Source organism: Schistosoma mansoni, chromosome 3 (genome assembly GCF_000237925.1).
Source record: "Schistosoma mansoni strain Puerto Rico chromosome 3, complete genome".
NCBI classification, from domain to species: domain Eukaryota; kingdom Metazoa; phylum Platyhelminthes; class Trematoda; order Strigeidida; family Schistosomatidae; genus Schistosoma; species Schistosoma mansoni.
The window spans coordinates 25902793-25926640 of record NC_031497.1 but is presented as its reverse complement, the minus strand read 5'-3'; the positions used below and the strand labels follow the sequence as shown (position 1 = coordinate 25926640).

At 40.0% G+C, this 23848-nt stretch overlaps 3 protein-coding genes across 3 annotated transcripts; 2 read left to right on the top strand and 1 right to left on the bottom strand.

Moving 5' to 3' along the window:
- Positions 1 to 2319: 2319 nt before the first annotated feature.
- On the top strand, positions 2320 to 6267 carry Smp_195150 (KRAB-A domain-containing protein; the record flags this gene model as incomplete). Its single annotated transcript, XM_018799789.1, is given in 3 exon segments — positions 2320 to 4819; positions 4883 to 5748; positions 5752 to 6267. Coding segments are annotated over 3 exon segments (3882 nt in total).
- A 5985-nt stretch (positions 6268 to 12252) lies between these two features.
- Smp_100070 (hypothetical protein) lies at positions 12253 to 17589 on the bottom strand (the record flags this gene model as incomplete). The annotated part of the gene is made up of 3 exons (XM_018799788.1): positions 12253 to 12553; positions 14835 to 15287; positions 17476 to 17589. The coding sequence occupies 3 exons, from the start codon at positions 17587 to 17589 to the stop codon at positions 12317 to 12319; spliced, it is 804 nt and encodes a 267-aa protein (XP_018651542.1). The 3' UTR covers positions 12253 to 12316.
- Positions 17590 to 22932: 5343 nt separating this feature from the next.
- Smp_177070 (hypothetical protein) lies at positions 22933 to 23559 on the top strand (the record flags this gene model as incomplete). Its single annotated transcript, XM_018799787.1, has 1 exon — positions 22933 to 23559. One exon carries the CDS (start codon positions 22933 to 22935, stop codon positions 23557 to 23559), a length of 627 nt encoding a protein of 208 aa, XP_018651541.1.
- Between the last annotated feature and the right edge of the window lie 289 nt (positions 23560 to 23848).

The window sequence follows — 23848 nt, the reverse complement described above, 5'->3', positions numbered from 1 at the left end:
GTTGGAGGACCTCTCTCCATTATTCTATCGGCTATACGCGCTAAATGAGATAATGAGGTTTCAGGATCTTGTGCATCCAAACAGTGTTGGACGTAGCATGGGAGAGCTTGTATCCATCCTTGTTTTAGGACTGCTTCACCCACTGTGTTATCACCCATTAACACTTGGAGGTGACGCAAAAACTGTGACGGCGACCGATCACCTAGTGTTTCACCTTGAAAAAGTCTTTGGATTCTTTGACTATCTGATAATGATAAACGGTTCATTATCTCTCGTCTTAAGATGGTGTATGGTTGTGGTGATGGTGGATCTAAAATCAAGTCACGGACTTCTTTGGCGACTGAAGGAGGAAGGATAGAACACAAGTCTCTATAGCGAATCCCTTCAGATTTGATATTGTGTCTCGTGAAATAATGCTCTAGTTGAGCAAACCACAACTCAGGATCACTACGATCAAATTCTGGAAGTCGGGATTTCGTAGTCATAACAGTGTCTATCTCCACCGGTGACAAATCCTCCAGATTATGGGTTTCTATTGAGTCTGACATGAGGTATGTGACAAATATAGCAATAAAGTTAGCACGAAAAATGGTTACTATAACACGAATAACTTAAGATAATACGGAATAAACTAGTTATATACTCAACTTAGTTTACGGATAATCAGGTCTACTTTTACGATTAAGTAAAAAAAAATTAATAACAGAAATGAGGTTAAATTTGTGTTCAAAAAGGGCTCACCCCTTTCGTGCCTTAAGGTAACCCTCGTGCTATTGATAGAAGAAACCAGAGAAGTAGTGAATAGGTCTTTAGATAACTAAAATAACTCATAATGTCATTGAATAAGAAAAAGAGAATTCAGCGAAGAAAATTTTCTTTTCGACGAAATCACCTTAGAGGCAGAATCGAACCACGAATTCCATTTTCTTGATGTCCATTTGAAAAGATTGCCTGATGGTTATTTACAAAGATCTATGTATAGAAAACCCACTTGGAATGGACAATACACGAATTTCCATAGTTGGGTTCCACTGAGTCGAAAGAGGAACTTAATTCACTCTTTATCATCTAGGATTAAGCGAATCTGTTCTAGTGACACAATAAATGAAGAATTACTTCATCTTCGACAGACCCTCATCAAAAATGGTTATCCACCGAGGTTCGTTGATAGCAACTTAACATCTAGACGTCAGCAACAAATAACTTTGACGGTGCAGAAGAAAACCTTGTTTATGAATATGGAATTCAAGGGAGACACGGCTGCTGAAATCCTGAATAAACGGATTTCAAAAACGTTGAATAAAACTTTCTACACAGCCAAGCTCCGAATCGTTTTCTCTAGCCGGCCTACCATTCGGGGGTGTGTTAAGGATAAGCTTTCGCTTTGGGCCACATCGATGTGTATTTATAAATTTACTTGCTCATGTGGAACACGTTATATAGGCCGCACAAAGCGATCGCTTTCCAAACGTATCTCTGAACACTATCCAGCTTGGCTCCTAAAAGGTGAATGTAAGAAGATAACCAGTTCGATACAAGAGCACTTGATCAATTGCGGACACATTGCTCCAAAAGAGACGTCTTTTAAAATAATCTATAGAGTTAAAGGAACCGGTTCAAAGGGAGGTCGAATCAATATTTTATGCACTGCTGAGGCATTGGCAATCCATGAATTCAAGCCTGAACTTTGCGTGCAGAAACGATTTGTCCAACCTCTTACCCTTCCTTGGCCCTAATTTCCTCATTGGGTACGTTTTTTGGTTTTTTGTTTTTGTACTTTTATCTGATTATTATCGGTTTTTGTTTTTTAAATTACTATTTTACATTTAAACTCTAATCAGTTATTATTATTATTATTACCTTATACAAGTTTTCTTGATTATTACTCAGATTATTATTATTATGACCTTTGTGTTTGTCACTTTTCTTCATATCTGTCAATTGAACTATTATCTGACCCATAAATTATTTTCTCCCTTACCCCTTGATTAGTACGCCACCTCATTTGTTATTTATTGTCGAATCCATTTATAATGCAATCTTTTCTAGCCTCCTATAGAAATATATTTTCCATATCACTATATATACGAATGTACAGCTTAAGTAAATGATTTCGTCGAAAAGAAAATTTTCTTCGCTGAATTCTCTTTTTCTTATTGAATAGGTCTTTATTTCGATCTTCGCGCAGTCACAGTGGAGCGTGGGATTATCTGTTCAGACAAACAAAGGCTCTCTACATTCAATATAAGATAATATGGAATATAACGCTCACAAAAAGTAAGGAAGTGAATGAATACTTGAACAATACTGTTTTAGCATATGCTTGGTTGTTTGGACTTCCTCCTGTCGTGTTTAGACGATGAAGCGGCAAAAAGGGCCATTGCCAATGGTTTTACCGCAAGCAACTCATCTGCCCAAAACTGGAAGGTTCTTGATGAATGCTTTTCGTTAACAGTAGGCACGCAGCTGGGGACCATGCAGTTCCTGTCGCGTCACCAGAAAACGAGTGAGGAACCCATGGAATATCTACACTCCCTGCAGCAAGCAGCAATAGTAGCCTTCCCAAGCTTAGACGTTTCTATTCGGGAAGAAATAATACGCGCACGATTTACAGAAGGCCTTTTGCCAGGTGCACTACGACAGCACCTTCTGTACATGCCACCAAAAAGCATTCAAGACCTAAGAACCACAGTTCTCCGATTCGTTGCTGCAGACAAGCTATCAAACGCTGTCAATACACCGCATTTGTCAGCGAATGCTATTGACCAGCCTGGAGAACCACATCAGTCCGGCTTCACTCAAACTATTTCTGCGGTCAAACGGCACCCTGATAGACAGTCGCTACCAACCAGTCAACATAACCGGAAGATAAAGTGTTTTTACTGCCAACGCTTTGGACGGAGAGCCCGAAAATGTGGGCACAATAAGTTTTGGAAACCAGGTGAGACCAGTTTTTCCCATTTGTCTTCATATTATTCTGAATCAGTATATCCGATAACCATAGCTGGTAGTTTACAGGGGCTACAGACTACTATTCTACTGGATACAGGAGCTTCAGTATCCATTGTGAGAGAAGGGTTTTTAAGCACATTGAATCGCATAAACCGACAAAAACCATGTTCCTCCACACTAAAAACAGCCGGTGGTGACCTTCTGGATGTACGGTCTAAGGTGTGGTTGGAGGTAACGGTGAATAGACACTCATTCCTACACGAATTTTTAGTATGCCACACACTCACCTGGGATGTTATACTTGGAGTTGACTTCATGTTAAAATATGACGTCGTTATACATGTAGCTAAGGCGGAAGCTCGAATCGGGGAAGTAACCATTCCGACACATCGCCTTAAGAACGCAACTAAGTCGGTAGCTCACGTAGGGGTGTCAGAAGTCATACACCAGGTACAAACCAATAAACAAGTAACAGAGGATGTCCGTCTATCAACCATTTCCTTACTTCAAAAATTTAGTTCTGTTTTCTCAGAGAATATCTCTGGTAATCGGACGACCACAGTACAACACTCCATTCCCACAGGTGATCATATGCCATTACGTCAACCACCCCGAAGAGTACCGGTACACTATCAGCCTCAGTTAGAATCAATAATAAAAGAGATGTTAGAGAAAAAGATTATTGTGCCATCTTCATCACTGTGGGCTTCACCCATTGTTTTAGTGAAGAAGAAAGACTCCTCCCTTCGATTATGTATAGATTACCGTCGCCTTAATGCTATAAAAAAGCGCGACTCCTTCCCACTACCACGGATTGATACAACATTGGATGCTATGAGAGGTGCGTGTTGGTTTTCGACTTTAGACCTAGCATCCGGATACTGGCAAGTAGAAGTACGACCTCAGGATAGAAAAAAGACGGCATTTGTTGTACCAAATGGTCTCTACGAATTTCAGGTGATGCCTTTCGGGTTAACTAATGCCCCAGCAACCTTTCAACGACTCATGCAGACGGTTCTACATGGCCTGGTACCACACAAATGTTTGATTTACCTTGATGATATTATTGTGTATTGTAGCACGCCTGAACAGCATAATGCCAACTTAAGGGCAGTCTTACAGCGTATTAAGCAGCACAATTTAAAGGTGAAACCGTCCAAATGTCGACTCTTGCAGAAAGAAGTACTCTTTCTAGGACATCGCATTACAGAGGATGGGGTAGCAACAGATAAGGAAAAAACGAGCGCCATTATTAATTGGCCACAGCCGAAATCTGCGGAGGAGGTACGTAGCTTCTTGGGGCTCGCTTCTTACTATAGACGTTTCGTGCGCGATTTCGCATCCCTAGCAGCACCTTTACATCGCCTGACGCATAAAGGACGAAAATTTTTGTGGACCACAGAATGCCAACAAGCATTTAACACCCTGAAATCATGTCTTGCTGCTCCACCCATACTAGCTTTTCCAGACACTTCAGATAAAGGAGGTGAGTTTATACTTGACACTGATGCTAGCTCGTCAGCAATCGGAGCAGTCCTTTCTCAAACAACACAAGATGGACAGGAGAGGGTCATACCGTACGCTAGCCGGCGGTTAGATAAAAGGGAGACAAGGTATTCTACGACGCGCCGAGAGATGCTGGCTTTGGTAAAATTTTTGCAACATTTTCGTCACTATCTCCTAGGGCGCCCTTTTCGTGTACGCACAGACCATCGTGCATTACAGTGGCTCCGCTCCTTCCGCGAGCCAGAGGGGCAAGTGGCACGCTGGCAAGAACGACTACAAGAGTTCGATTTCACATGCGAGTACCGACCTGGAAGCCGACATACAAACGCAGACGCTCTTTCCCGCATACCTCAAACCGCAGGTACTGTTAATGCAGTTCTTAGCACGGCCCTAGAGATCGATTGGCCTTCCCTGCAAGCAGCAGACCCAGACATGCAGATTATATATCAAAGACAGTTACAGGGAAACAATAAACCATCCATGAAAGAGTTAAAGGATCAATCATTAACAACTCGTCGTATTTGCACTAAATGGAGTAATCTAAAATTATATGGCGACACGTTATTCTTAATTAACGAAGCGAGAAAACCTCTATTGGTAGTACCACGGATAAAAGTTGAGAGCATTGTGGAGCAGGTGCACCGCGAACTAGGTCATGTAGGAGAACGAAGGACGGAATACGCGGTCCGCCAGCGCTTTTGGTGGCCATCCATGCATGAAGATGTAGTGAAAATTTTCAAAAATTGTAACACGTGCTGCCGTTTCAAATCGCCTCGACAGACACCTCGTGCACCGTTAACCCCGATGGTGACCACAGGACCGCATCAGCGGATCGGCATAGATATCATGGGACCATTAACAACAACGAAGAAAGGGAATCGCTACATACTGGTTATGGTAGATTACTTTACTAAATGGTGCGAAGCGGTACCCCTTCCCCAGCAAGACGCTCTTACGGTTGCCCGAGCTTTCATCGATCATTGGGTTTCCCGCTATGGCTCCTCCTTCTCACTTCATTCTGATCAAGGTCCAGCCTTTGAAAGTCACCTCATCGCCGAGATATGCCAGCTTTTGGGAATCAGGAAGACACGAACCACTGCGTATCACCCAGAAGGTAACGGGCTGGTAGAAAGAACAAACAGAAGTATTAAAGCCATATTGCAGGCGTTTGTGAGCAGATCGTCGCAGGAGTTATGGGATGATGTCCTTCCTCAGTGTCTTTTAGCATATCGTACATCGGTACATGGCTCCACCGGGTTTTCACCCGCTATTTTATTATTCGGGCATGAATGACGCTTACCAGTGGAGATACAGTGGCCCCTGCTGCCCTGCGAAGAACAGGAGCATGTACCGTACATACGTACTCTCCGTAACCGCTTAGCTGATGCATACCGCTTGATCAACAGCAATTTGCGCAAAGCTAGTGAACATCAAAAGGACTGGTACGATCGTCGGGTGCACGGACCAGTGTATAAGGTCGGTGATCGCGTTTGGCTACGTCGTCCCATGACATCGTCAGGGAGTTGCAGTAAATTCCACCAGCCATGGCAAGGCCCCTTTAAAATCGTCCTCATCCGATCCCCCACTACGTTCGTATTACGTAACTTGCAACGACCCCAGGATGACGTGATAACTGTACACTATAACCAAATAAAACCAGATAGGATGACAGTTTCCTCGGATGCCCAGTTCGCCAATCCACCACCTGCCACTACGTTTTATGAGGTACCATCAGAAGGGGGGACAGCATATCCATGTCCGAGACCAGGCACTGAGGACAGTGCCTATTTAAGAGAGGGGGCGGTGTAACGGAGTTGAAATTGCTATGTATGATATACTAATGCATTCTATTTTCTTTCTATTGCAGGGCGACCAAACATAAACTCTTTAGAGGAAGAAGAGCAAGCCCTATGTACACTAAGCTTACAGGATGACTCATAAGACTACTTTGTAAACTGACTCTTCCCGCTGTACTCTTGCGCACCGCGCTTTTTGATTTTAAAATAAAGAGGCTCGTGATTCCCACTGTGTTCTCTCTTGGTGTGAAGTCCTCGTTTAACATTGTGTGCTGTGCTGTTTTTCAGATCTGTACTGCTGTTCTCTAACTGCTGATTCCACGTGTTACAGGTCTTTATTTCGATCTTCGCGCAGTCACAGTGGAGCGTGGGATTATCTGTTCAGACAAACAAAGGCTCTCAACATTCAATATAAGATAATAGGGAATATAACGCTTACAAAAAGTAAGGAAGTGAATGAATACTTGAACAATACTGTTTTAGCATATGCTTGGTTGTTTGGGGTCAACTCTTAACCAACCAACCTGAGCTGTTACAAGGTCTCTTTTATATATACCAAGCTTGAGAGACCTCGATTCAGTCCTCTCGGTTTCTAAAGTACACAGTCGTCAGACACGGAGGTTTTATAGTCGGAAGATGTAAAGGACGAGGAAGCCTGAATGCGCTAATTATTGTGGTGGCGCGAGGGTCTATGTTATGTGATAGCTAATACTACTGTCGTATATTATGTCTGTGAGCTTTATCGCGACTATTACCTACTGGCTCAGGCACTCTGTGAACCACCATGCTGGTTGGTTGTTAGCTGTTTGTTGATCATCTAGCGTCATCCCATTGAGCCTTATCAAAAGCAGTTCTTTTTCCTAATCGGCTGTTCCCCGATACTGGGACATGAAATAAAATCAGAGAGCCTCGTCTTTCGTCTTACCTAGTACCCGTTTCCTAACAACTGCATTACTCACCTGGTGGTCCCAGGATATACGAGCAATGCTTCGAAGACATCTATGATCGAATACTAGTAGCCCACGAATATCCTCTACTCTTATCGGCCATGTTTTACTGCCATAAAGAAGAACAGAGCGAACCGTTGTGCAGTAAATCCGTCCTTTGGTTGCTAGATGGATATCTCGCCTACGCCACAAATGACGCAAGTTAGCAAACGCTAGACGAGCCTTCTGTATCCGTGTTAAGATTTCGTCACACGCCACACCACAAGGGCTGATGAGACTCCCAAGATAAGTGAAGCAGTCGACACGTTCAAATACTTCACTCCCTATCATTAGTTCGGGTGTCGATGAAACCCAATCCTGAAGTAACATCTTGCATTTCGAGGGAGAGAATCACATCCCGAACATGCTTGCATTGTTGCTTACGGTGGTCAGAATATTCTGCATTTTGTCAGCGTCTTCACCAAATAGAACTATGTCATCGGCACATTCTAAGTCAACAAGTGAATCTCCCGGTAAAAGTTCAACTCCTGAAAATTTAGATGAGAAAAGTGTCATCTCTAATAGCAAGTTCGGACCATTAACCTACTCATTGGAAGCCCGATTTCTTAAAAACTCCGCGCTTATACATGCATCTCCATGAATTCACGAGTACGTGTGAAACCAGCAATGTGAATATCTGAGATACAAAGTCCAGAAATTCACGGACAAAATTCATATGAAACTGCAGATTGCATAATGTTTTATGGATAATTCGTAATCAAGGCGTGGTCCTTAACATTGAAGACCAAAAAGTATTGAACTGTTAATTATTCTTTACCTGGGCAACAACATCCCAATGTTATTTAGAAGGCTATCTTTTACTATTTAGCTTCAGTCACACACTTTTAGTGTCAAATTTATTAGTAAGTCAATCACTGAGAAAACCTTATTATACTGAAGCCTTCACCATTAAACCACTCAGCTCGACGAACTAAAGCTCATTAGAACGATCCGCCCTAGCTGCAAAGCTATTCTACTGTTCAAGTTCAATAGCTAGAATAACCGACCCGAGATATTTTACATGAAATCTAGTATAATATCTATGTATCAGTAACAACTAACTCCGCCTTTAGTTTATCTGGCGTTACTGCTGATTCCAAGCCCGGGTAAAGAAGGATTGTTTGGCGTGAGGTCAGTAACCCCATCCCATAGAAAACAACTTTCATAAGTCAAAATACGAACCAGAATGACCAATTCGAACTCTTCCCTCCCAGTTGAAGGAAGGATTATAACGTCACATGGTGAAAGCCGATATTCTTCGGAAGTCACGAGGCCGATCCCCCTTTTAACAACCAGAGGAACCATTTTTATCGGTATATGGAACGTTCGGGTAATGTGGGAGACCGGGAGGGCCAGTCAAATAGCAACGGAAATGAGGAGATGCAACTTGGTGGTGCTCGGAATAAGTGAGACTGGTTGGACCCAATTTAGACAGTAAAGGTTAGATACGGGAGAGATGCTGCCGTACTCTGGTCACGAAGAAGAAAATGCTCCGCACACTCAGGTAGTTGCTCTGCTGCTATCCAAAGAAGCGCGTAATGCACTTATAGAATGGGAATATCATGGATCTAGAATCATCAAAGCATCTTTCAAAACAATGAAGGAGGGGATCACAATGATTTGTTATCCGGTGCTACACACCCACTATTGACAGCAATGACGACAATGAAGATCAGTTTCATGTGAGGCCGAAATGGATCATAGGGAAGTGTTCAGGACAGGACCTGACAATCCTGTTGAGGGATTAAACGCCAAAGTCGGAATTGACAAAATAGGACATGAAGTTATCATGGGGCGACATGGACTGACTGGGAGAAAGGAACGTGAATGGTAACAGATTTGCAAATTTTTATGTGCATTCAACAAAATGGTTATAGGGGATATAATATCCCTACACAAAGTTACATGGATCTCACAGACCACACCACGAAAAACCAGATGGATCATATTTGTATCAATGAAAAGTTCAGAAGGTCAATGGAAGATGTGAGAACCAGAAGCTAACATAGCTTCAGATCACCACCTGGTTGTGACCAAGATTAAACTGAAGCTAAGAAAACAATGGACAACTGGACAAATAGCATTACGAAGGTTCAATACAGCCTTCCTTCGAGATACTAACAAACTCAACCAATTCAAGATAACTCTCAACAACAAGTTCCAGGCTCTACAGGATCTACTGAAAGAACAAGAAGCTACGATGGAGGACAACTGGAAAGGGATCAAAGAAGCACTAACTTCAACATGTCAGGATAGTCTGGGTCGCAAGAACCATCATCACAAGGATCTCCGTGGAAACCCTGCACAAGATTCAAGAAAGGAAGAACAAAAAGACAGCAATCAACAACGGCCGAACAATAACGGAGAAAGTCAAGGCACAAGCTGATTACACAGAAGCAAACAAGCAAATGAAGAGGAACATTAGTACTGACAGGCAGAAATACGTGGAAGAGCTAGCAACGACAGCGAAAAAAGCTGCAAGAGAAGGGAATAAGAGACAACTTATGATACAACGAAAAGAGTATCAGGGAAATATCATAAATCAGAGCGACTAATCTAAGACGAAGAGGGCAAGCCAATCGCTGAGATTCAGGAATAGGAGAACAGGTGGGTAGAGCACTTTGAAGTCAAGAATAGGCCAGCTCCTTCGAATCCACCGGACATTAAAGCGGTACACACAGACCTTCATATGGGTTATAATCTACAAACAATAAAAAGAAGATCGGCCTTCAAACAAACGAACAATAGGAAGGCAGCAGGGCAATAAGACATATCAACTGTGCCAATGAAGTCAGACAAGGAAGCAATTGCAAACATACTCCGCGTTCCATTTAGAAAGATTTGAAAGGATAAACAATTACGGACAGAATGAAAAGAAGGATATCTCCTAAAGATACAAAGAAAGGGGATCTCAATAGGTGTAAGGACTATAGAGACATAACACTACTATGGGTAACACGAAAATTTCCCAACAGTATTGCGGAACCGGATGAAGGATTCAGTAGATGACTGGATTATGGAGATCTCCACATCTAAAGTGAAACATGAAATACAAGGGACGGTTTGCATGTAACCAGACGATTTGGACTTCGCAAACGACCTACTTCTGTTATCCCATACACAGTAATAAATGCAGGTGAAAACAGCCAGTGTAGCAGAAGCCTCTGCTTCAGTTGGCCTCAACATGCAAAACGGAAAAAGTAACATCTTCAAATACAACACAAAGAACACAAACCCAATCATACTTGATGGACAAATTCTAGAAGAGGTGGAAACTTTCACGTACCCAGGTAGCACCGCCATCGATGAACAAGTAGGATCTGATGCAGACGTAAAGGTAAGGATTAGCAAATTAAGGACAGCATTCCTACAGTCGAAGAACACATGCAACTCAAAACAACTGTCAACCAATAGCAAAGTCACAGCCTTCAATACGAACGTCATGACAGTTCTACTGTATGGAGCTGAAACTGAGAAATACCGCAGTCAGCATCATCATCAAAAATGTACAAGTATCTATAAACAATTGTCTGCACAAGATACTCAATGTCCGTTAACCGGACACCATCAGTAACAGTCTACCATAAGACAGAACAGATCAGCTCCCTGCTAATGAGAAAATTGGGAAAAGACGATGCAGGTGGATAGGACGCACATTACGGAAACCAACAAACTGCATCACGAGGCAAACGCCAACTTTGAATATTGAAAGGAAATGGAAAAGAGGAAGGCCAACGAATACATTGCACCATGAATTGGAAGCAGACATCAAAAGAGTCATTAGGAACTGGAAACGATCGGAAAGGATTGCCCAGGACAGATTTTGATGGAGAATCCTGGTGGGTGACTTATGCCCCTCAACGAGGGGTAACAGGCCTAAGTAAGTATCAGTAACATCTATATTATAAGGAAACGATGTCATTTGTTATTTCTGAAAAAGGTATTTACCAGAAAATAAAAGCTTCCGATATATAGTTAAGTAATTATTTCCAGGTGTGCAATAATACGAAGCAAATCGTCAAGCGCTTTTATATTACTAGGCGAAACCTGTGTCAATGTCATATTGTAATCATTAAGTTCTCTTCCACTGTAAATTAAATCACGCTGAGTTTCCAAATACAACTCGACTTTACAATACAGAATGTCGGATATTAAGGTGACTAGATGAAAAACGACGTAAAACTACTGAAAGTTTGCATGCATATCTGCTCACTTTCAGGAATTGAAGATACATTAACAAACACTATCCCAAATTACGTGGAATAATGACCTTATTAATAATATGGCTTGTAGAATCCAGTTCTTGATCTTGACTAAAACTCAACAATCTCCACAACCCTATACTGATAATTATCATGTGCTCACTAGCGACCAGCTTCGAGAGGTAATTCTCAAACTTCTTGTGGAGTTTAACCCTGTCGGGTGTGACGCAGTTACCTACTAAAGACAATGGAATACAGTCGCGCAATATCGTGGATTGATTGAAGTTAGGCATTGCTGGGGAGTCCAATTCTAGGACATAAGGGCCTTCCAGTGCCCCCAGGTTTTCAATGGTAGTCTGTTATTGATCGGTTCATGATCTCAATGAAAACTCAGCAATCTCCACAACCCTACACTGATGATAGAATTCGGTCAAAGGTAAAGTTCGGATGTTATGGAAGGCTTGACTAATTGACTACATCTCATTTGATCCTGTGCACCAGTAGTACAAAACGAATGAATCTAAAAGTGCTCATCAGTAAGTTACAAGTTGAAAGGACATCTTATATATCAAAAATAGCATTATTACATTGACATTTCACGCTTTGCATATATTGAAAGCTATATGCCACAATCACTATAAAATACAAATGTTTGCTCCGTTATTTTCAGGTAACAAGCTCAACTCACCAACCAAGTTACACGTTATATTTATTTCCAGTTTATTGACCAACTACAAGTTTACGTAGTTAGATCCGAGTCGCATTATTTGTGTACTAATCGAATCCTGAAACTGAAATGGGTAGGGCATTGTTCGAACCTACAACCTATTGATTGAAGTCCGAATGATTTATTCATCAAATCCCTGATCCATTTCTATTGTTGTTCATTTTGAGGCAATCGACCAGGAATTCCGAAAATATGTCTATACTCTTCTGATGTAACACCATGTTCATGAAGCCATGAAAACCAACTTTGTTGAGATAATGTAAGTTCATGAAATCCATCTTGAAAACGACGAATTCTGTATAAACCTATACCAAGTATTTCTTTTTCTCGAAGTTGTATATGTTTCCATTGTAAATTGCGTAGTCTTCTCCAATATTCATCAGCCTAAGAAAATTATATACAATAAACACATAAAACAACATCACTTATAATAGTAGTTTAGATTATATGAAGAAAAAAACTGTCAGCTCTTTAGATAAAAAGATAATTCTCTTTATGAATATATAACATTTAAACGCAATAGATCAGTTGATAGTTGAAAATAATTAATACTTTGATTACTTTTGATCCAGAAGATGTTTAGCGCACTAAATATATCAAGAAATGACTTACCTATTGTTATAACGTATCAATTTGCCCTCTTAATATATATATATATGTGTCCAATGATACAGGAAATACGTATGAGCAGTCTTGGGTGCTATTCGGTCCTTCCTATCTGCCTAGCCCAGCCGTTAAGTCCAGAACACAAATAACAGCCTCAGCAATATGAATCATTATTTACAAGCATACTGGGTTATATATACTAACCAAACAGACCACACATATCAAAAATAGAAAAATAACATTTGTACAGTAATTGGCCAATGTGGCTATGGATAGGGGGAAAGTAATCAATAATAATAGTTCCAAGGTCAAACTAAAGGTTATGATAAGAGGAACACAGAAACGACTAAGTCACTTATTTAACAACTATCCAATAGGAACAGGCGTATTACATTTGTCCATAAATAGACCTCAGATTTATGATTCATAATTCGCCAGGGGATATAACACCTACGCTCGTTACCCCTCGTGGAGGAGCATAGGCCGCACACCAGCATTCTCCATCCAACTCTGTCCTGAGCAATCCTTTCCAGTTAACATTCATCCTTTTCATATCTGCTTCTATTTCCCGGCGTAACGTGTTCTTTGGCCTTCCTCTTTTCTGCCTCCCTTCTGGATTCCAAGATAGCGATTGCCTCGTGATGCAGTTTGGAAATTTCTTTAATGTATGTCCAATCCACTTCCAACGTCTCTTCCTAATTTCCTCTTCAGCTGGAAGCTGATTTGTCCTCTCCCATAAAAGGCTGTTGCTGATAGTATCCGGCCAGTGAATGTTGAGTATTTTGCGTAAACTGTTTATGAATACTTGTACCTTCTTGACGATGGATGTAGTAGTTCTCCAAGTTTCAGCTCCGTACAGAAGAACAAACTGTCTTCACGTTCGTATTGAAGATTCTCACTTTAAAGTTAGTTGACAGGTGTTTTGAGTTCTATATATTCTTCAATTGTAGAAATGCTGTCCTTGATTTGCCAATCTTCGCCTTTACATCTGCATTCGATCATCTTTGTTTATCAATGATGTTTCCCAGATACGTGAGTGTTTCCAACTCTTTCAGAGTTTCGCCATTAAGTGTGATTGGGTTGGTGTTCTCCGTGTTGTATTTCAGAATCTTGCCTTTTCCTTTGTGTATGTTAAGGCCTATTGATGCAAAGGCTCCTGCTACGTTTGCTGTCTTCGTCTGCATTTGTTCGTGTGTATGAGATAGGAGGGCTAGTTCATCTGCGAAGTTCAAATCGTCTAATCAGTTCTGAGATGTCCACTGTATTCCTTGCTTCCCCTCAGATGTCGAAGTCTTCATAATCCAGTCAAAAGAAATGACTTGCGTCACAATAAATAACACAGTTAATGACAACCATCTTTAAAACATTATTTAGTAGTTTAAAGCTGTTCAAACACTACAGAACTTTTAACAGAGATGATCTACTGAATAATTAAAAGATTAAAATCAGAAAAATATGGAGAAAGGATAGGTTATAGGCCATGAAATGATATTAAATTAAATTTTTAAGAAACCCGACAACTAAAGATCGGCATATAATTCCCATTTAAACATTAAAATTAAAACACGAAGTTCAGCGAAGGGATCTCTTTTCAACGAATTTATTATCAAGCTGTACAATCGTACATTATATATATATATATATATATATAGTACTAATATTAAAATATATGGATTGTGGTTAACAGAGGAAATTGAAGATGGCTATTTCGTTTTATCTCGCTAGTCAGGCTTACCTGCATCCCAGTGTTAAAGTGTCACTTATTTAGCTACTAAGTACCAATAGCCACGAACTTGTCTAACAAGTATGATGTTTTACATTACTAATAAAAGTATGTATAACCCCATGATGCAAGCACACAAAGCCGAAGAATCCCGGATAGGGTGAAAAGTCTGTCCTAAATTCTACTGATAACCGCAATCTGTATATTTCAAAGCTGGTTGTAAAATGGCCTTATCCGAACAATCTGTTTAGGATCTAAATCTGCAGCACAAACCATTTTATCTATTAACACATATTTACAAATAATCCAACAAGAAGAAAATAATAAATAACCAACCTTGGTTTCTTCGCCTTCTACAATTACTAAGCCTGGTCGTCCAGGCATATAACAGCCTGTTAATTCTAATTCTTTTGACCATTCTAAAATCAGACGTCTTTTTATTGGACTTCGAATATGATGGCTAATAATCCATAAACAAACAGTCTTCTCATTGTTGTTCAAAATTGAACTGGTCGAGAGAGATGTTACACTTTCATTAGTTATTGGTAATTCATTAAATAACTCATTCTGAAGCCAATCTATGCACGCCACTAAGATTGGTTCACCAGTATTTGCAATTTTATCTAACCAATGATAAAAACGTGAGGATAATGCACGTATATTTATGCCAAGAATTGAAGAGTTATCGGATAACAAACGTAGAGTAATCAGTGGCTTAACAGGGTGATGTGCATTCCATGAAGGATAACCATCGGGTAGGACAACTGATAATTCTACTTTCTTTTTAAGCTAATATAAATGGGAGTGTGGAACAAATAAGTGAATAAATCAAATATTTTATTTAAATTATTAGGTTCAGTAAAATAAAGGAACTTCAAACTGGACTGCTTCTTTATGAAATTTTAATTCACAATCCAAATTTAAATAGAGGGGACACACTTTAAATATGAAGTATATGTTTTTTATTTATTTATTTATTTAAACACATAAATATTGGCACAAGGAAGCACCAGATAAATATGCGCCACACAAATCTCATTTGATTTGTGTGAGGGCTGTGATACTGCTCAGGTGCCCAAACTGAAACAGGTGGTTTTCTTAGGGGCCCACACCCGGAGCCTTTGACCTGAAGGTCTAGTCCATAAGGCAGTGGAGCATCGTGAGGAGATGCAACTACATGGTAGCCGGTGACCAACAATAGGTTCATACGCCATTTGTACCCTCAGGATACTGGAGCCCATGTGCACCATTGGTTTGGAATAGGGGTTTTCCAACTCCCCTAGGTGGACTTTCCATGTTCACCAACCTGGTTAAAGCGCCGGACATTCGCTTTTCGTCCTCTCAATTTCTTGAGCAACACCCCCGCCACGAGAAGGCAGTGAGTAGGACTTCCCTGACAGAGGCTATATACGCGTGGCCATGTGAGAGCATTTGGAGAGGGAGAGCGGACTCTCCCCACTCTCGGCCGTACCAGGGCATTTGGGGGCTGAAGCATATGTACTGAAATAAGTTCGCCTAGTAGATAGAAACCAAAGGTCTGGAAACTCGTTGATTTTATCCTTAAACAGTAAAAAGAGGATAATCTTGTTTACTTTTTATTTTCTTCCTACTATATAGTTGGAAGCTTTGTACTAATGCTTGTGGTTGAAAGGTTGATTACACCAAAGTATTTACTTTTTTTTTAAGTTGACTGATACAGTTATAAACAATGAATGATCTTAGACAAATGCGTATTAGCCAAATTTTTTACAGGCACAATAAAAGTAAATTGACATGGAAAATAAATATGTTGAGAAAGTTACGTCGTAAAGACTTGATAAAGAGTGCCACAAATACAATACAAACATTTACTGACACCAAAGCACATGATACGAGGAATGTTTGTTGGTAATTTTGCAGTAATATTAACTGCACGTAGTAACGTCACCTATAAGATGAGTACAAACGTTGCAAAGTGAAGATTCAAAAACAATGATCACATGCAAAAGTAACAGGATATTATGAATCATCAATATTACAAATTTATACACACTGGGTCATGGAGCCTTATGAAAGATTGACCAGTCAAATATCTATTAAGCTCACATTATAATTATTTCTTAACGAAAGGTATAACCATGTGAATGTGGAAAAATCTCCTCTACTGGCATTTGAGCATCAGTTAATTAACACTTAGTCACGTGTTGGGAAGTGAGTATATTTTTTTCTTCGATTTTGCCTGTGATTGAGAATATGGTCTCAAATTTACATACCAGACAGATATGTTACGATCAACCGGGATTTCCCAAAAACAGCTCAGGAGTCGTTATTACTAGATCGGACAACATTAAATAGGTTGTACAAACAGTCAAACAGAATCAGTGATTTTTTTTATGGGTGGATAGAAACTAACGCCCAAAGAATAAGTATTGCTAAGTAATGAGAAAAAAAATACACAGTTACACTGATAAATCCAGCTGTGCGTTAATGATTGAAATGTTGGGTTTCCAACCAGTAGGTCGTAAGTTCAGAGTGCCCTCTACTTACTTTTATTCGCACACATATATAGTATCAAATCCGGTTCAGAGAGGGCGTCCTAAATGAGTGCACATGTCTATACTTGGTATATGAGTAACATTATCATACGCTATCACAAATTATGGGAATGTTGTGACTCAAAAACGAATAAACAGTATAATATATATTGTAGAACACGTTTGTATGGTACATTTATTGTGTATAATATTAAATGACGCTAAACGATTTTTTAGACAAAAGTAGGTGTACTGAAATTTAAATCTGAGAACCAGCTATGAAAACATTTGAATATTTGTATCACTAAGTCATACATCCATAATAATTAAGGAACTTAATAACAACTTCAGTTACGGTTAAAAAAGTGTTCCGAAGATTTTGATAACCAATTATAAAATATGAGTTTTGTGAGTTTACAATGACATTTTCGTTGAGGTTGTGAACTAAGTAGTTCAGGGCTTACCTTGATTACAAAATCTACATCTGTCTTTTCAGGAAGAACATCCAGTTCTGCATGACGTTTGACATTTAAATAGCTTTCTTTGTCTCCTAGCTTAATTTCATCTTCAGAAAACATGGACAATAAGAGTTCCACTTCGTCGATTTTACTTTTTAAAGAGTCTACCATTCATATGTACACATTACAACGACGAAATATGAGTCTTTCCCCTTTAAGGAACGATTTTTCTATTTTGTTCTGAAAATTTCAAGTGGAATAATCCTTAACTTCGTATAAAATACAAATTTGACGTACGGTACGAAAAGTGAGCTTAAGAATGTGAATGTAATCAAAGTATTTGAAAATTGAGTAAACAAACAGATTATCACTTTGAACAAATTTATATGTTCGCATTCCACATCACCTCTTAAACATTGGTATTCTTCGCACCGTAAATATGGATTACAAACGTTTTGGATAGACTTCTGTGTGATTATCTATTTGTATTGTCTAACTGTTTAATATCAACGTCAAAATCTGAGCGAAGAACATACGTACACTGACAAATTCATTCAGTAAAAACTTATTGTGTGAATAGAACTTGAATGTTTACTTTAATCTGAATAAACATCCGTCTGATATGACAATGCAACACTTAGCTATACGACATTATGATAGCACTGCTCAAAACAGCACAGTAGATTTTCACTAATTTTCATATACAGTCCTAACTACGAATGGTTTTCAAAATGAAGATATCGCCTATTTCGAGCTCATATTCACAAAACACTTATTCACCTAGTATTATTACCTCCCTACTGAAACTACCATGCTTCGTGAAAAGGTTTGACGCGCCTTCTTTATATACCAAACCTTACAATCTGAAGACTAAACAAAGATAAGACTTATTAGTCAATGATTCGTTGACATAAGTTACACGTGCAACTTATGTACCTACGTTACACAACAATAATAAATTATTGCCAAGTGTAAGTACGTACATGAATACAAAAATTACCATTCTTTTCAGCCTGTTTATTTCATACTACTGATACACTTATTTGTCCTGTGATTATTTAAAATTTGATAAGAAGCAAATAATCCAACCTCATAACACTCTTTAAAATACAAAAATTCAGATATTCTTATAGTCTGAACAGACAGAAGAATTGCAAAGCTCTTAACCTGCTGGTCTAACTGAAAACTTTATAAAAAACACAGCGGAATATTGACCACCAGGCAACGACTCGATGGCTTATTCCTTGAACCTGCGACCTTCGTATTTCAACGTTGGCTTTCAGAATTCAAGCTTCAAACTCTGCTATAAAAAGTTGAAGAGGTCAGATTCAGATTTGTGTAATAAGGACAGAAGGCATATAGCCTGTGTTATCCCTTTTCTTTTATGCGTATATGAGTGTCCACTCTTCTCTTGAATGAGCCAACTGAAGGTGCGGACTCAAATGCTTTGGGTAACAGGTTCCAAGAGTTGATGACTCGATGTGAAAACTTATATGCCACGGGTATTTTATTCATTCTTGACTTTTCTACTCGCCTGTTATTTCTTCTGAGATGTTTCACTCCAGTGTGAAGAAAAAGAAAGAGTACATTAGGTCTAAAATCTTTCTCTATACACTCTATACACCGAAATCAGATCACCTCTTAATCTGCGATAGGACAGAGTAAAAAGGTCTAGCTTTTCAAGCCACTATTTGTATGGTAGACCCCGAAGCTCCGGAATTGCACAAGTAGCTGCTCTCTGTACGTTTTCCAAGATATCCGAGTCACCTTTTAAACAGGGGCTTCCAGCCTGAACGTAGATATCAAGCTTAGTTCTCACTAAGGTTGTGTATACTGTAGTGAAAATGATAGTATTTAACTTGTTGAATGTCCGTTTTAAATTTCAGAGGGTTCTAAACCCTTTAGCTATAACTTCCCGGCAATGGGCCGTGGTCCTAATATCACAACTCACTGTCACCCCAAGATCCATGTGAGGCTGAACCACGGGTGCGGACACTTTACCTATGCTATACCCATTTACTTTTGTATCCGTAAAGTGCATGTAGACACATTTTGCCACATTGATAGGCATCAGCCACTCTTTAGACCAGCTAATCACAATATTCAGGTCTGCCTGAAGTGAGCATGCATCTGCGTCTCCCGTTATTTTTCGCCAAAGTTTTACATCGTCAGGATATTATAACATTGGGGACTCAACTATATTTGGGAGATTATTTACATACAGTATAAAAAGCAAATGATACAGGGCAGAGCTTTGAGATATTCCACTCAATACTGGTCTACAGGTGGAGCACTTGGAATTTATTCTTACTTTCTGTCTACGACTCACTAGGAAATCCTTAAGCTATTTTAAGAGAGGTCCGGCAATACCAAGATTTTCTAGCTTCAATAACAGTCTATTTGTTGGCACCTTGTCAGATGTTTTGCTGAAGTCTATGTAGATCACATTCACTGATTTTCCATTGTCTAGAGCTTTTCTCCAATGCTCCCTTGCTATAAGGTTTGCTGCTCAAGACAAACCTTCTCTGAAACCATGTTGTTTACTGTTTAACAAGTTGTTGGTTTCCACGAATGTCATTATTGTCTTTTTGATTACTCTTTCCAGTATTTTGACTACGACTTTGGTGAGGCTGACAGGTCTGTAATTCGTTGGGAGTTGTCTCGATCCTATCTTATGTATGGGAAGGACGATTGCATCCTTCCAGTCGGCGGGTAACACACCTTGGCCAAGTGACATATTAAATATCACATTTAATGGGGCTGCAGTATATTGTCCAATTTGCCTCAAGATTTGAGGGAGTAGTTCATCCGGTCCTGTTGACTTTTCCATGTCTAAGGTACTAAGAGCCTTAAGTACATCATCTCGATCAAAGTCCATGATGAGTAGACGGTTTGTTGACTTTGTATTTGGGTTTATTTCTTCGTCTAGATAAGGTTCTTGGGCGAAAACTGACCCAAAATAGTTTACCATAGCCTATTTTTTTCTTCACCGTTCTCTATCGAATAAGATCCCCTCCCTTCCTTAATTAGGTTGGGAATTTAATGCTACATCGTTGTTTTGTAATTTGTGTACGAGAATAGTCTCTTAGGTTGCTTGAGTGCGGATTTTACCAACTGCATTTCACATTTACTCTGAGATTCTAGGACTTTAATTATACACTTGTTTCCTACCGATCTGTAGCGTTCCATAGTACTTGCTGTGCCAAGGCTGATGGTAACATTCTAACATTTCTCCTTTTTTTAGTAAACGTCGAATATTTCGGCCTATCCAGGGATAGCAGTGTTTCTTCTTTGAACTGCCCACGGTAATATATGGCTGAGTTACCCGGTTGTACAACTGTTTGTCAATCCATCTCAGCCATAAATTTGAATAAGATGACTGCATAATCGCTTCTCCCTAGAGGTGGTTGGAAAGCCATTTGACAGACGTCATCACCGTGTGCGAAGACTAAGTTCAACAGAGACGAGGAGCTTCATGAGTCATATCTGGTGAGATCTTTAATGTGTTGGGATAAAGCCAGTTCTATATAGTTAAGATCATGAGTCAATTGGAGCTAGACCACCGTGGAAAACCTGGAAGCGCTGGACGGCCGTTTCGTCCTATTGTGGGACTCCTCAGCAGTGCACATCCACGACCCCGCCCCGCGGGATTCGAACTCAGGACCTACCAGTCTTGCGCGCGAGCACTTAACCGATAGACCACTGAGCCGGCATCCACGGTGGTCTAGCTTCAATTGACTCATGATCTTAACTACATAAAACTACTAAAATCTCCACAAGAACCCCCTTGTGATAAAGCCAGTTCATTTGAGGTTTCTAACAGTTTGCAATCAAATGACGTTATCGATGACCCTTTTTCTAAGATTACCCAATTTATATACGGTGTATTAAAGTCACCTACTACAAGGCTTTTGCCGCTATCACACCAGGACTTAAGTCTGCTTAGGAGGATATCGTCACATTCTGGACTGTGATATGCTACAAGTAATTCAATATCTTGTCGTATACATTTCAGCCTGCAACGCACCGATTCACATGTCCCAGAATCATGTGCCACTGTCTCAGCTGCTCGTATGGTTAGAGTAATTTTCGCGTTCAGAATAACCTTACCTCCTCTACAGTTTAGTCTTTCAGCCCCACTGGATGTAAAACCAATCAACTGAACTTCATTATCAAACACTTCTGACGTTAACTGTGTTTTTGAGATAGCGAAAACATCCAGTTTTGGTATATCTACCATTGTCTTGGGCTCTGCCATTTTGTTAAGTAGGCTGCGAGCATTTGTGAAGCAAACCTTTAATTCTGTGGAGAACATTCCCTCACCACCCAGAGTGATTTGGTGATCGTTTTACTCCGAACTCTAACAATTTGAAAACCCTTACAGACGAGTTTTTCACCGTTTCGTCGGCGCTCATTCATTCCTTCTTCTTCCGATCGTCTCCTAACACAGTCGACCACTCTGAGGTCGTCACGGATGTATATTCCAGATCCAATCAGTTTTCGTGAGTTTCCCAGTGTCAGGCCTTTTTCTTCAACCGTAGCAAAGGTAACATTCGAAAGGTGGCATTTCTGAGTTCTTTCGGAATCCACCTTTTTCCCTGTTCTATAAAGCTTACATATGCTAACTCCTGAAATTGTTTTTGGGAGTAGCTTGATTATTAAGGACTTGATGTGTTTGAGGTCGAGCTGGAATCTGTCTTTTGTTTCCTTTTTTGGAGAATTCTCTTGACTTATGAAAAATGACTGACCTGTTAGTGAGGTCCATCTTAACACTGTGGAATTTTAGACCCTGAAATTGTCTCTTCCCTGCATTTCGTTTCCGATTTGGCGTCGACTGCAGAAATCGCATTCTGTTTGCTCACTTTTCTTTTCCTGTGTGTGATTGTGAGCCACTCATTTACCTTTTTTACCTCTTGATCACATCGTGTGCACCTCTCAGAGTCGGCTTCCCCAAAGTTATTTTGCGTTGATATGTAAATCCGGAACTGAAAACGCAGATTTGTAACAGCTCAGGTTGGTTGGTTAAGAGTTGACCCCAAACAACCAAGCATATGCTAAAACAGTATTGTTCAAGTATTCATTCACTTCCTTACCTTTTGTAAGCGTTATATTCCCTATTATCTTATATTGAATGTTGAGAGCCTTTGTTTGTCTGAACAGATAATCCCACGCTCCACTGTGACTGCGCGAAGATCGAAATAAAGACCTATTCACTACTTCTCTGGTTTCTTCTATCAATAGCACGAGGGTTACCTTAAGGCACGAAAGGGGTGAGCCCTTTTTGAACACAAATTTAACCTCATTTCTGTTATTAATTTTTTTTTACTTAATCGTAAAAGTAGACCTGATTATCCGTAAACTAAGTTGAGTATATAACTAGTTTATTCCGTATTATCTTAAGTTATTCGTGTTATAGTAACCATTTTTCGTGCTAACTTTATTGCTATATTTGTCACATACCTCATGTCAGACTCAATAGAAACCCATAATCTGGAGGATTTGTCACCGGTGGAGATAGACACTGTTATGACTACGAAATCCCGACTTCCAGAATTTGATCGTAGTGATCCTGAGTTGTGGTTTGCTCAACTAGAGCATTATTTCACGAGACACAATATCAAATCTGAAGGGATTCGCTATAGAGACTTGTGTTCTATCCTTCCTCCTTCAGTCGCCAAAGAAGTCCGTGACTTGATTTTAGATCCACCATCACCACAACCATACACCATCTTAAGACGAGAGATAATGAACCGTTTATCATTATCAGATAGTCAAAGAATCCAAAGACTTTTTCAAGGTGAAACACTAGGTGATCGGTCGCCGTCACAGTTTTTGCGTCACCTCCAAGTGTTAATGGGTGATAACACAGTGGGTGAAGCAGTCCTAAAACAAGGATGGATACAAGCTCTCCCATGCTACGTCCAACACTGTTTGGATGCACAAGATCCTGAAACCTCATTATCTCATTTAGCGCGTATAGCCGATAGAATAATGGAGAGAGGTCCTCCAACTGGACCAGGCACAATAAATCACACAAAAAGTAGAATCAGCAAAAGACCCCGTCATAGAAGGACTCATTGCGAGTGTTAAGAGTCTCACTGAGGCTGTCACCAGAATGCAAATGGGTCATAGAAACAGGAGCAGGTCACCACAACGACCACGATCCAAGTCACAAAACAGGTCACAAATGTCCAGACAACCTGGGCAGTTTTGTTGGTACCACTGGAAGTTTGGTGTCAACTCAACCAAGTGCATGCAACCACGCGCCTGGCCTAAGCATAATTCTAAGACAGCGGGAAACGAGTAACCCCTCCCCAGGTCGCGACGACTGAGGAGGGGCGCCTAAACAGTCGCTTGTTTTATGTTAGAGACAGAAACT